Here is a 13,971-nt window from a genome sequence, read left to right as displayed (position 1 = left end):
CCAAAATCGAACGTAGATTTTTTTCTGGTTAAATCGTGCCTTTAGTCCCCCAAACGGAGATCTTGCCCAGGTTCTTGGGACAAATTACAATGATGTTATTTTATAAATAACAATTATCAATTTCACTCCTAAGATTCCAGATTACTCCATGTATAATCATTCAATGATTTTCTTTCTATTCAGGGGTGAGCGAGTTGGACTTCAGCATGTACCCACCTAAGGAAATGCAGGTGGAGTGGCTCACGTCCTACCTGCGGGCATATAAAGAATGTACCGGCTGTGAACCAGTGGTCACTGATCTGGAAGCGTTGAAGCTCTACGTGCAGGTGAACAAATTTGCTTTGGTGAGTGCCAAGTGTTTAGCACCATTTTTATATGGTAGATTGGAGCAATGTGAGAATGATTTTCAAGTGAATTGCAAGAACCAACAACTCTGTCCTTCCAGTTTTTTATTTTATTTCAGAACATTACTGGCCCTGGAGAAAATACAGTAGGGATGAAGGCCTGTGTGTTGCATTGCCTCAAACAACAGTGTTTGGGGCGTATTGGCAGTAATGTATGGTATTGTAAACAAAAATGAACAAAACAGAAGCACCACACCTGGGGCGAGATTCTCCGACCCCCCGCCGGGTCGGAGAATCGCCGGGGGCTGCCGTGAATCCCGCCCCCGCCGGTTGCCGAAGTCTCCGGCACCGGATATTCGGCGGGGGCGGGAATCGCGCCGTGCCGGTTGGCGGGCCCCCCCGCTCGATTCTCCGGCACGGATGGGCTGAAGTCCCGCCACTAAAATGCCTGTCCCGCCGGCGTAAATTAAACCACATACCTTACCGGTGCGACAAGGCGGCGCGGGCGGGCTCCGGGGTCCTGGGGGGGCGCAGGGCGATCTGGCCCCGGGGGGTGCCCCCACGGTGGCCTGGCCCACGATCGGGGCCCACCAATCCACGGGCGGGCCTGTGCCATGGGGGCACTCTTTCATTCCGCCTCCGCCACGGTCTCCACCATGGCGGAGGCAGAAGAGACTCCCTCCACTGCGCATGCGCGGGAATGCCATCAGCGGCCGCTGACGCTCCCGGGCATGCGCCGCCCGGACATGTCATTTCCGCGCCAGCTGGCAGGGCACCAAAGGCCTTTTCCGCCAGCTGGCGGGGTGGAAATTCGTCCGGCGCCGACCTAGCCCCTCAAGGTTGGGGCTCGTCCCTCAAAGATGTGGAGCATTCCGCACCTTTGGGGCGGCGCGATGCCCGTCTGATTTGCGCCATTTTGGGCGCCAGTCGGCGGACATCGCGCCATTTCCGGAGAATTTCGCCCCTGGTTTGAAGAAGACCTTTGGTCTGTCCACAAGCAGGACTCAGACCTTCCTATCGCTTGCCATTTTACCTCACCGTCCTGCTCTCATGTTCACATGTCCGTCCTTGGCCTACCGCAGTGTTTCAGTGAAGCCCAGTGCAAACTGGAGGAACAGCACCTCGGGCGAAATTCTCCATTATCGGCGGAAAGTCCGCCGATCGGCGCAAAAAACGGCGCAAATCCCACTTGCGTCACGTCATAAAAATGGGCCGATAGTCTGCGGCCCGAAATGGGCTAGCAGCGACGTAACGGGATCCGCGCTTGCGCAGTGGTTCACGCCGTGCAGCGTCATACGCGCTGCACGGCGTGACGGCTCATAAGGCCGCGCAGCTCCCCCCCACCCGACCGGAACAGCCGACCGCAACACCCGACTTGATGGCTGGCCGTCGCTCAGCCCCGAGGTTCGAGTCACGCGATGTGGAGGCGCTCCTGGACGCGGTGGAGCAGAGGAGGGACGCCCTGTATCCCGGGCACGGCCGCAGAGTTGCCCCACGCCACAGCCGGCGTCTGTGGAGGGAGGTGGCAGAGGCCGTCACCGCTGTGGCCCTAACACCACGGACAGGCACCCAGTGCCACAAGAAGGTGAACGACCTCGTCAGAGCAGGCAGGGTGAGCCTCCCCATATCCCCCATATCCCCCCTCCCCCAAATCCCCCCCCTCCCCCATATCCCCCCCTCCCCCATATCCCCCCTCCCCCATATCCCCCCCTCCCCCATATCCCCCATATCCCCCCTCCCCCATATCCCCCCTCCCCCATATCCCCCATATCCCCCCTCCCCCATATCCCCCATATCCCCCCCTCCCCATATCCCCCCTCCTCCATATCCCCCCTCCCCCATATTCCCCATATCCCCCCCTCCCCCATATCCCCCCTCCCCCATATCCCCCATATCCCCCCTCCCCCATATCCCCCATATCCCCCCCTCCACAATTTCCCCAAGTGAATCCAGCCCTAACCTTAACCTCTGCAATGCACGCGCAACCGATGGCGTGCATTCATATACCTGCCTAACACTGTTGCCTTTTACCCCTGCCACCACCCCCCCCCCACCCCCAGGAGAAGCGCGCACACAACAATAGGGAGCATGTGAGGACTGGAGGAGGGCCCGCTGATGAGAGGCCACTGACCGTACACGAGGAAAGGGCCCTGGAACTGGCTGGCGGACCTGAGGACCGGGAGGTTGCTGATGCAGAGGTCGGGGCCCCACGAGCAAGTAAGCCACCAACAGCCCGTCCCCATATCCCCCCTCCCCTATATCCCCCTCCCCCGTATCACCTGATCACTGCCTGATGTCTAACCTTGCATGCTTCATTGTGTATCGCAGGACCAATCGTCCAGGCTCCCATCCCCGCAGATGCAGACCGCCCGCAGGATGCCCCTCGGAGACCACGGGAGACGGAGAGACCCGAACCCTCCAGCATGCGACGCCCGCAGGATGCCCCTCGGAGACCACGGGAGACGGAGAGACCCGAACCCTCCAGCATGCGACGCCCGCAGGATGCCCCTCGGAAACCACGGGAGACGGAGAGACCCGCACCCTCCAGCATGCGACGCCCGCAGGATGCCCCTCGGAGACCACGGGAGACGGAGAGACCCGAACCCTCCAGCATGCGACGCCCGCAGGATGCCCCTCGGAGACCACGGGAGACGGAGAGACCCACACCCTCCAGCATGCGACGCCCGCAGGATGCCCCTCGGAGACCACGGGAGACGGAGAGACCCGAACCCTCCAGCATGCGACGCCCGCAGGATGCCCCTCGGAGACCACGGGAGACGGAGAGACCCGGACCCTCCAGCATGCGACGCCCGCAGGATGCCCCTCGCACACCACGGGAGACGGAGAGACCTGGAGCAACAGGGAGACGACACCCCCGTCACGTGCGGGAGCGACCACCCAGCGTTGAGGGGGGCAGCCACAGGCCCCCGTCACATCCGAGCCAGGACACCACTACCCAGGACACCACTATCCAGGACACCCCTACCCGGGACACCACTACCCAGGACACTCCTACCCGGGACACCACTACCCGGGACAGCAGTACCCGGGACAGCACTACCCAGGACAGCACTACCCGGGACAGCACTACCCAGGACACCCCTACCCGGGAAGACGAAATACCGGACAGTGACTCAGAGTGGATGGGTGGAGACGAACCCCCACCCCAAAGTGCCATGGACTCAGAGTGGGACGAAGAGCACGACACAACGCCACTGCTGTCACCAACACCCTCCACCATCGCAGAAACACTCACCACGGTTGGGCACTTTAGTGATGAGGCGTCTGGTACACTCACTGGTGCGCACAACACAGCCGTCCCGGTACAGCAGGTGGAGGTAGGAGCAGCAGAGGGACCGGGCGGTCGGAGGGCAGCCCAGGCCAAGCGAACATCTGCCGCCCAGATGGATCCCGGGTTCCTGCAGTTAACACACCCACACATAGATCCGATGCAACCACCGACACGGAGACGAGCGAATAGGGTGACGGGTGGCTTGCGGCGGCTGCGGTCGCAGGTGGAGGAGTCCACCCGCGTCCAGGAGCTGGGAGTGGTCCCGGTCATGCGTGCCACCCAGGCTGACACCGCACGGGTGGCGTCCGCGGTGGAGGCAATGGGTGCGACGGTGTCAGACATGGGGAACGGTTTGCGAGGCCTGGGGCCTTCCGTGCAGGCGCCGTCTGTGGCCCAGGAAATGGCTGCCCTCTCACAGGAGGCCATGAGCCAGTGCCAGCGCCAGATGGCAGAGGCGCTCAACGCCATAGCCCAGTCTTAGCAGGCCATGGCCCAGTCTCAGCAGGCCATGGCCCAGTCTCAGCAGGCCATAGCCCAGTCTCTGCAGGCCATGGCCCAGTCTCAGCAGGCCATTGCTGAGGGCATCGGCGCCAGTGGCCATGTGCGAGCTGGCGTCGCACTGTCGCAGACAGGGTTCGACAACCCCCTGGGCTCCATGGCTGCAAACCTGCAGACCCCTGTCGATACCAGCACGGGCCTCCAGGACTGGCAGCGCCAGATGTCGGGGGCGCGTCGGATGGCCAGTCCGTTCGCATCCCCCACCCATGTAGAGGCCTGGGGGCCATCGGGCACCCGAGGGAGGAGGAGGTGGTGTGGTCCGTCCCGGCTCCCTCTGTAGGGGAGGTCCCGGTACACCGCGACACCTCGGACTCCCCCCCTTCCGTCCCAGGTGCATCGGGTGGGCAACGGGCAGGACAGGCTGGCAGCTCGCCATCCCAGTCGCCCGGGCCGCAGCCTTGCCCATCTAGGCCAGGACGCCCCAGGAAACGGCCGCCAAAGGGATCCAGTGTCAGAGGGCAGGAATCACAGGAGTCCACCTCCAGTTCTGCTGTACCGTCTGGGGAACCACGTAGACGTAGTCAAAGGGCCCGTAAGGCCAAACAATTAGACACTGAGTAAGTTGGCACGGGTGCAGGGCACAGATGAGTTTTAGGGGCTAGGGCACGTGCATGAACTCGTTTGGTTATTAAAGTCAATGTTACACCTACCGAAGCTGCCTTTGTGCTCTGTCCAAAGTGTGCGGGGGTGTCATGTACATTGAGCGCAAGTGTGTGTGTGAGGGGTGGTCTTACCTCAGCCCCAGGTGAGTCTGCCCCCTTCCCCCTGGGCCGCCATCAACATCCCCCGGGCAGAGGACGGGACCGTGCGCTGCAGTGTCACAGCCGCATGCAGGGATGGTCCGGGTGGATGGTGGTACTGTGGCCATGGGTCAGACATAGTCCAACGATGTAGAGCCAGGAGCTCATCGCAGGGCGGGTTGTCATCATCCTCCATGGCCTGCGATAGACACGCGTCCACCCGCAACTGGGTGAGCCCGGCCCGTTGTGCCGCCGGTGGATCGGCAATTGGGGGTGGGGGGGTGGTGTGCATGCGGGTGGGGTGTGTGGGGTTGGGGAGGGGGGTGAGGGTGCTGGGTGGGTGGATGGGTGGGGGGTGTGGGTGGTCGGCTGTTGTCATGGTGTGCGGTCTGTGGCCATACTACCCGATTCCCACGCCCATCTAGTCAGTGAAGCGGGCGTCTATCAGTCTGTCCCGTGCCCGCTGGGCCAGCCGGTAACGGTGGACAGCCACCCGCCTGTGTCTACCCCGTCTGCCCTGACCGTTGCCCCCATCCCCCTCATCTGGGGAGGGCTGGGCCTCTTCCTGCTGCTCCTCCACTCCGCCCTCCTCTGCCTGTGGCACATCGCCCCTCTGCTGGGCTATGTTGTGCAGGACGCAGCACACCACAATGATGCGGCCGACCCTATCTGACCGATACTGGAGGGCGCCCCCAGAGAGGTCCAGGCACCTGAAACGCATCTTCAGCACGCCAAAGCACCTCTCGATCACTCCCCTTGTCGCTACATGGGCATCATTGTAGCGGTTCTCCGCCTCATTGCGTGGCCTCCGTATAGGCGTCATCAGCCACGATCGCAATGGGTAGCCCCTGTCGCCCAGCAACCAGCCCCTCAGCCGGGGATGGCGTCCCTCGTACATGTCGGGGATGGATGACCGCGACAACACGAATGAGTCGTGTACACTGCCTGGGTGACGGGCGCAACGTGCAGGATCATCATGCGGTGGTCGCAGACCACCTGTACGGTCATTGAATAGGTCCCCTTCCTATTAGTGAACACGGCCCTGTTCTCTGCAGGTGGCCGCACGGCGACGTGCATCCCATCGATCGCGCCCTGGACCATGGGGAACCCGGCAACGGCAGAGAAGCCTACGGCCCGGGCATCTTGGCTGGCCCGGTCCACGGGGAAGCGGATGTAGCGGTGCGCCATGGCATAAAGGGCATCTGTCACTGCCCGGATGCACCGATGCACCGATGTCTGCGATATGCCGGACAGGTCCCCACTCGGTGCCTGGAATGACCCCGTTGCATAAAAGTTCAGGGCCACCGTAACCTTGACGGACACGGGGAGAGGGTGTCCCCCGCCAGTGCCACGCGGTGACAGATGTGCCAGCAGGTGGCAGATGTGTGCCACGGTTTCCCGGCTCATCCGGAGTCTCCTCCTGCATTCCCGGTCCGTGAGGTCCTGGTATGACTGCCGGGGCCGGTACACACGGGGCGCCCTCGGGTGCCTCCGTTGCCGTGGGTCCGCGACGTCCTCCTCCCCCTCCTCGTCCTGTCGGTCAGGTGTCCCTCCAGCCTGGGCGGCTGCCGCCTGCCCCTCTGCGGCAGCCTGCGCCGCCTCTCTGGCACGCTCCTCCTCCTTCTCCTCCTCCTCCTCCTCATCCAGGGCAACATAGACATGAGCAGCTGCCACCACGGCGGCCAACATCGCTGGATGGTCTGAAAACATGACGGCCTGGTGGGGGGGAGGGGAACGACGACATGTCATCATTGCCCATATCCCCTCCTCCCCCCAGCCAGGTGGCATGGACCGCATGGGTCCAACTGTTGGAGGCTGGCACCTGGCCAGGTGGACCAACTCATTTGCCCTCCCATCACCCACCCCGGCACGGACCCCCTCCCCAACCTCCACCCCGGCACGGACCCCCCCCCCCAACCTCCACCCCGGCACGGATCCCCTCCCCAACCTCCACCCCGGCACGGACCCCCTCCCCAACCTCCACCCCAGCACGGACCCCCCCCAACCCCCAACCTCCACCCCGGCACGGACCCCCCCCCAACCTCCACCCCGGCACGGACCCCCTCCCCAACCCCCAACCTCCACCCCGGCACGGACCCCCCCCCCCAACCTCCACCCCGGCACGGACCCCCCCCCCCAACCTCCATCCCGGCACGGACCCCCCCCCCCCAACCTCCACCCCGGCACGGACCCCCCCCCAACCTCCACCCCGGCACGGACCCCCCCCCAACCTCCACCCCGGCACGGACCCCCCCCCCCCCCAACCTCCACCCCGGCACGGACCCCCTCCCCAACCTCCACCCCGGCACGGACCCCCTCCCCAACCTCCACCCCACACGGACCCCCCCCCAACCTCCACCCCGGCACAGACCCCCCCCCAACCTCCACCCCGGCACGGACCCCCTCCCCAACCTCCACCCCAGCACGGACCCCCCCCCAACCCCCAACCTCCACCCCGGCACGGACCCCCCCCCAACCTCCACCCCGGCACGGACCCTCTCCCCAACCCCCAACCTCCACCCCGGCACGGACCCCCCCCCCAACCTCCACCCAGGCACGGACCCCCCCCCCCCAACCTCCACCCCGGCACGGACCCCCTCCCGGCACTCCCCCGGAGTCCAGCCTACTCTAACCACCCCCCCCCCCCCCCGCCGCACACACACACAAGCCGAGACACACCTCTCCTCACGCAATCAGTCTGCGGCCACGCCATTTCCTGCCCAGAGCCAACCCCCCAGGCCGTCACTCACCTCCTCGCTGGTCGGCGTGAGCCTGGAGCACCGGGTCACGCCGATGAAAAGGAGGTTTGATTCACGTCGATGTGAACGGTCATCACGTCGACGGGACTTCGGCCCATCCGGAAGGGAGAATATCGGCAGGCCGAAAATCGGCTGCCTTGCGCAGACCCGTGACATTCTCCGCGGCAGCGGCGCCATTAACGCCCCGCCGACTTTTCTCCCTTCGGAGACTTCGGCGGGAGCGGGGGCGGGATTCACGGCGGCCATAGGCCATTCTCCGACCCGGCGGGGGGTCGGAGAATGACGCCCCTCATCTTCCAATACAGCCTTCAGGACTTAACATTGAGTGCAACAACTTCAGACTGTGAATTCTCCCCTCCACCTTCACCCCATTTTTATTTCTCTCAATTTATCTTCATTTCTTTCATCGATCTGTTTTTCCCTCACCATTGATCCCCTCCCCCACCCCACCTGGACCATCTGTTCCTCGTTGCCCTTTGACACGCTGCTTACCTTTGTTCTGCCATTAACACATGCTAATCTCGTAATATGCTACTATCATTGTCCTTCTTAGCCATAAACACCCCATTTACCATCCCTTTGTCTTGCTGGCCCTCTATCCAGCCCCACTGCTCCATGACCACCCCCCCAAAACAGTATAAATTTGATCCCAGTTCCAGTTCTCTCTAGCTTTGACAAAGAGTCACCCAGACTCAAAACGTTAGCTCCCTTCTCTCTCCACAGACGCTGTCAGACCTGCTGAGATTGTCCATATTTTCTGGTTTTGTTTCAGATTCCAGCATCCGCAGCGATTTATTATTATCTTCATTCCCCTGCCCCATCTACACTGTGAAAATGTCCATCTCCGAGGTAGCACAATGGTTAACACAGTTGCTTCACAGCACCATGGTCCTGGGTTCAATTCCAGCTTGAGTCACTGTCTGTGCGGAGTCTGCATGTTTTCCCTGTGTCTGCGTTGGTTTCCTCCAGGCGCACCCATTTCCTCCCAGAATTCCTGAAAGATGTGGGGCTGGATTCTCCCAAAATGGGACTATGTCCTCACGCCGGCGTAAAATTGCGAGAGCTTCACTCTGGAATTTCCTCAAAAAAAGGTAAGTTAATTCACTCACCTTCAGGGGACTAGCAGGGATCTAGAGTGATTCTCCCAGCTTTAGCTGTGGATACGGGTCCTCGCACTTCCGGTTTCGAGTTTGCACACGTGCACGCCGGCGGGCTCCAGTGGCTGCGCCGAGCGCCATGACGGACTTGGACCGCGGAGACTGCTGGAAAATGTAGGCACCCCGATCGGCCGCGCGCCCGAAAATCCGACCCCTTGATCTGTCCCCCGGCCGTCCATAAGGCCCCCCCCACCACAGTGCCCGATCCTCTCGCCCCCCCACCCCCCACCCCCCACCAGGGTGGCCGCGGACTGAGTCTGCAGCCGCCATGCGAACTTCCCGAAAAGCGATAGGTGGATAGAGCCACACCATCGTGAACTTGGCTGACCCGGAGCGGAGAATTCCTGGGCGGGCTGCCCCCCCAGCCACGTTGAGTACTCCACGATCACGCCGATTCTCGGGTCCCGAAGAATCGCCGGACCAGCGCCGGCCCCGATTTCACCGTGAAAGTTGATTCCCCGCGCCCGCGCGAAACACGATTTTGGCGCGGGGCTGCGGAGAATCCAGCCTGTGCTTGTTAGGTGAATTGGACATTCTGAATTCTCCTGCTGTGTACTCGAATAGACGCTGGAGTGTGCTGACTAGAGAATTTTCACTGTAACTTCATTTCAGTGATAATGTAAGCCTACTTGTGACAATAATAAAGATTATTATCGATTATTATAAGATAGAATTACACAGAATGTACAGTCCAGAACCTGGCCATTCTGATGTTTTGCCCCAAATGAGCCTGCCGTCTTTATCTAACCCTACCTGCCGAATCCCCATTAAAACCAAATGTACTGACAATTAATAAGAACCAATCATTTGCCTTTTCATATTGTCCTGATAATACCCAGTGTGTGCCCTTTGCTGCTCTGCATGACATTTAGTTAACAATGAGCCCTTTCCTAGTGTTATTACGGCTAAGACTGATAAATTACATGATGGCTTCAGGATAGTTTTGCACTTTATAAAAAGGTTTTGTTTTAAGTGTACTTATGACTTTAACAAGCATCCTTTCATGGGATTGGATTTGTAACTAGTTCCCAAGAGGTTAAAAAATGTAACTTGCAGTATTAATCATGTTATGTCACATTAAAATATTGAATTACAGTATTACTAAATCCATTTGTAATAGCTCCTGCAGTATATGGTAATTGAGTCATTTTGTTCCATTTACTTGCCTCCTTCACACATCAATGGGTCATCACATCAGCAGACTGGAAATGGGAGTACGAGCGTATTTTCAGTTAAACATTTTTTTTCAACAAACACTGTTAAGTAATTTAACCCGCAGTTACATTTATTTCCTCAGATTGTGTCAAATATAACCCTGCCTCCCAAATTAATATTCAATTTAACTTCTCCCTTTGTCACATTTACCACATTTCCTTGGAACCCTCGTGCCTTTCCAGATTCATCACTTCTCGCAGTCTTTAATGCTGTATGGTGCTCACGTACATTGACATGACTTTGAATTTTGGAACTGGACTTGGATTTGCCACAGAATAGGTATCTTGAATTAAAATTCTAGAAATCAAAACCAGGCTGCAAGATGAAGCGAGTCTTCATAAAGAAGTAAAGAATTCAAATGCACCCTAAAATGGTCGACTGGTCTGAATAAATTAAGATGCACCAACCAACCTTTCTCCTCCCAGGCACGCAGCGTGGACTACCCAGCAATTGACTACAAATCCAACCGTGTATACTAGAAATTCACTGAGTGTCTTTAAGACAGAGATGGATAGGTTCTTGATTAACAAGAGGATCAGGGGTTATTGGAAGAAGGCAGGAGAACGGGGATGAGAAACATATCAGACATAAGCGAATAGTGGAGCAGACTCGATGGGCCGAATGGCTGAATTCTGCTCCTGTGGCTTCTGATCTTATAGTCTAAAACTCAGTTTATGCAAGTCCTGTTGGCCTTTAGTAGGATGGAGCTGAATTCTCACAGTTTACTTTGGATCTCTTTGTGATCCAAGAAAATGTGTGTGCGTTGGGAGCACATTGGGTGGGGGTGGATGGGGGGGGGGGGGGGGGGGAATGAAATAAGTTGTGCTTTTTAATTCTTTGTTCATTTTAGTGGGACAGATTTTGGAATTTGCTTGACGTCCAAGAAAAACCCATGGGGTTTAGTTGCGTTGTATCTGAGCACAGAAAGTGTTAATCCAACATTCACTCCTAAAATAAGACCAGGCTATAAATCACCTCAGGCTACATTTGAGCTAAGATTCCACCAAGACCCAATATAGTACTTTAGAGACGTACTGGTAAGTTACAGTTGATGATTGTGAGATTCAGCCAACTGACCATGGACATGCAGAGCATGCCAAGCCTTCACTTCAACTATAAATGATGTTATACACCTGCTGATACAAGTTAAAGAAGTGCTGTGTGAAGGGAGTTACATCAGTTAAATAGAATTGCATCTGAATAGAAATTATGTCAAATTTCTACTGTGACAAATTAGAACTGGACCATACATTGCAGTTTATGAAATAAAGCACAATAAATAAAAACATTGGGTGGAATTTTCCACTAGTGGAACTTTCCACACTCAGGACCCTTGGGGACCCTCCCTCTGCAGCCTAACAGCGGCAGAGGGCACATGAGCAATGGGCCAACCTTGTTGACCATTCTCAGGGTCCAACGTAGCAACCTATGGTGCCACTGCCAGGGTGTCAGTGCCATGGTGTCAGGAGACAGTGCACTATTGGCAATGCCAGGGGGGTAGCACCAGAAGGGGGGCCTGATGGGGTCCTGGGGAGGATGGGGGTGTCACCCTCATGCGTGTGTGGTGGGGACGGACGGACATGGAACACAGCAATGGCAGCCATGCAACTGCGCATGCTGTTGACAACCCACTAGTAACGTAGGGCCACGGGTCATATAGGTGTCCTTCCAGGCGACCCCCTGAGGTGCCCTCTGGCCCCAGCCGACCCATCAACTGTATGGACGCACCCTACCACAACCAGTGCCATCTTGTTGGCTGTGTTGAGTGTGTGTGGGGATTGTAATGTGAATATGCGGCTGCAGCTTGTCAGCCTCCCAAGTGTCAATCATTGACCCGGCGAATCCTGTACCATTTTTCATTGGAATCAATTGTCTTCCATGCAGTGCAAGTGCTGGCTCCTTAACAGTAATGGAATCAGTCCGGGTGCGGCGGCAATTTTGCTGTCCTAAAATCCACAGATTCTGCGTTGGCGTCAACACTTAGGGCTGGATTCTCTGTTTCAGCGGCTAAGTGCTGATGCCAGCGAAGCATATGTGGGGCTAGATTCTCCGATTTTGCGGCTCAATGCCAAGCCGGCGGGGGCACTGTGGCATTTTACAACGCTAAAGTCGGCGGCAAACCCTCACCGATCCTGGGACCGGTGTGGGGCTGGCAGCCGCGCCGGGCAAAACCCCCGGCTCTCACGCCAAAAACAGCCGGAGAATGCCCGGGTCCGTGCGCACGTCGTGACCTGCAGCGATCGTGCCATACAACATGAAACCGGTCGTGCGTGGACCCAACCTGCCAAATACTGTCCCCCTGGCCACCCCCCACCAGTCCCCACAGCCCTCGTAGGAGGGCCACCCCCCCGCCCCCCGGCCAGCAGCATGTTTCCCGGCTGACTGTGGCGGTGCTGGACGCAGTACGCCGCTGCTACGTCGGGTGGCTGACTGCTGAGACCACACGCCAACCGCGCGATCGGGATCTCAGCTCATCTGGGAAGAATATCGGGAAAGGACCTCCTGATGACGCGCCAACGGTGTGCGGCGCACAACACAATGACGTCTTTTCGGAGGGGGCAGAGAATGGATAACCGTCAAACTGGTGGCGCTCCCGATTTGGGCGTTGGAAGGGATATCGGGCAGCGGAGAATCCCGCCCCTGGTTTTTTTAAAAATCTGCGTGAAACCCTTGGTGATTCCGGAACTGGTGAGGGCTAGCAGCGACGCCTGGTGAAACTCTCGGCACCCGCACCGAAAAAGGCAGAAAATGGCCAGGCCCCTGGCAGCTCATGTGCACGGCTAACGACCTGCAGCGGTCGCATCGTACAGCATGGCGCCAGCCGTGCGTGGACCCGACCCACCATCCGCAACCCCACAGCCCACCCCCTGGCCACCCCCCACCAGTTCCCCCAGGGCTCTCGGAATCCCTTCCGGCCAGAAGCATGAATCCCAACTGGGTGTGGCTGCACTGAACCTAATCCGCAGCCGCCACGCTGGATTTTCGACCGCTGAGACCACAAGTGTCCCGCGCCGTCGGGAACTCGGCCCATCATGGTTGGAGCATCACAGGAGGACGTGCGAATGACGTGCCAATGCCGTTGCAATGGCGTGTGATGCAATTTCTGGGGGATGGGGTGGCGGAGCATAGCTGACCGGCGTCAAACTGAAGCCAGTTCCGATTTGGCCGTCGGAGTCAATTCTCCGTCCGATCGGCAATTACGATATCGACATCAGGCAATGGAGAACCCCGGCCTTAATCTGAGAAATGAAGAATCCCGCCCACTTTATTTTATACTTTCCACCCTTCGAACCCTCATTAGTTCCTGAAGAGTTCTTGGAACAAGTTATAAACTCCGAAGACAGATCTCTATTCTGTCATTCTTGAGAGGGATCGGAAGCTATTGTCCTGACCCGGATTGGAGGAGCGTGCAGATTATCTAGTCCCAATACTTCACAGGCCACACCATTCATTTAAAAGTTTAACTTACTCACCAAAATGGGCAATTGTTTAACTTCACTACTGGTACCCAGAGTAAACGAGACTTTAATCAAGATTCTTTCAATAAGCTCAGAACATTTGATTTATTATGAAACAAACCTTATTTTCAACAAGTTTCAAGAACTGATTAACATACAACCTGGAAGTGTAACTATCCAACTCTTCTTAAGACCTCCCCAGCGCACACACACACACACCCACAAGACGGGACTTTCCACCCCGCGACACAGGCAATGCGAATCACGATCGTGCAGAGAACCGGGCATCCAGACAAAATCGAGGTTGCCGCCAGGCGCCGAACCGACCGCTATTCTCCGGCCCCCTGCTGGTGGCAAGATCGGGGTTTCGCCCGAATACCAGTGGGAGGATGCTAATAGGTACAGATGGGTCTTCATGACCATCCACTTAGCGGGCCCGGCACCAGAG

General features: G+C 58.0%; 1 protein-coding gene across 2 annotated transcripts in view; it reads left to right on the top strand.

The window, feature by feature from the left end:
- Nucleotides 1–13,971, top strand: part of LOC140384582 (ethanolamine kinase 1-like) — a 605,708-nt gene that overhangs the window by 356,055 nt on the left and 235,682 nt on the right. For both annotated transcript variants that reach the window (XM_072466412.1, XM_072466413.1), the window contains one exon: nucleotides 184–344. In XM_072466412.1, coding sequence (XP_072322513.1) covers nucleotides 184–344 — 161 coding nt within the window. The remainder of the gene's footprint in view (nucleotides 1–183; nucleotides 345–13,971) is intronic.

Source organism: Scyliorhinus torazame, chromosome 10 (genome assembly GCF_047496885.1).
Source record: "Scyliorhinus torazame isolate Kashiwa2021f chromosome 10, sScyTor2.1, whole genome shotgun sequence".
NCBI classification, from domain to species: domain Eukaryota; kingdom Metazoa; phylum Chordata; class Chondrichthyes; order Carcharhiniformes; family Scyliorhinidae; genus Scyliorhinus; species Scyliorhinus torazame.
The sequence above is the reverse complement of the archived record's forward strand: the minus strand, read 5'-3'. Positions and strand labels throughout refer to the sequence as shown.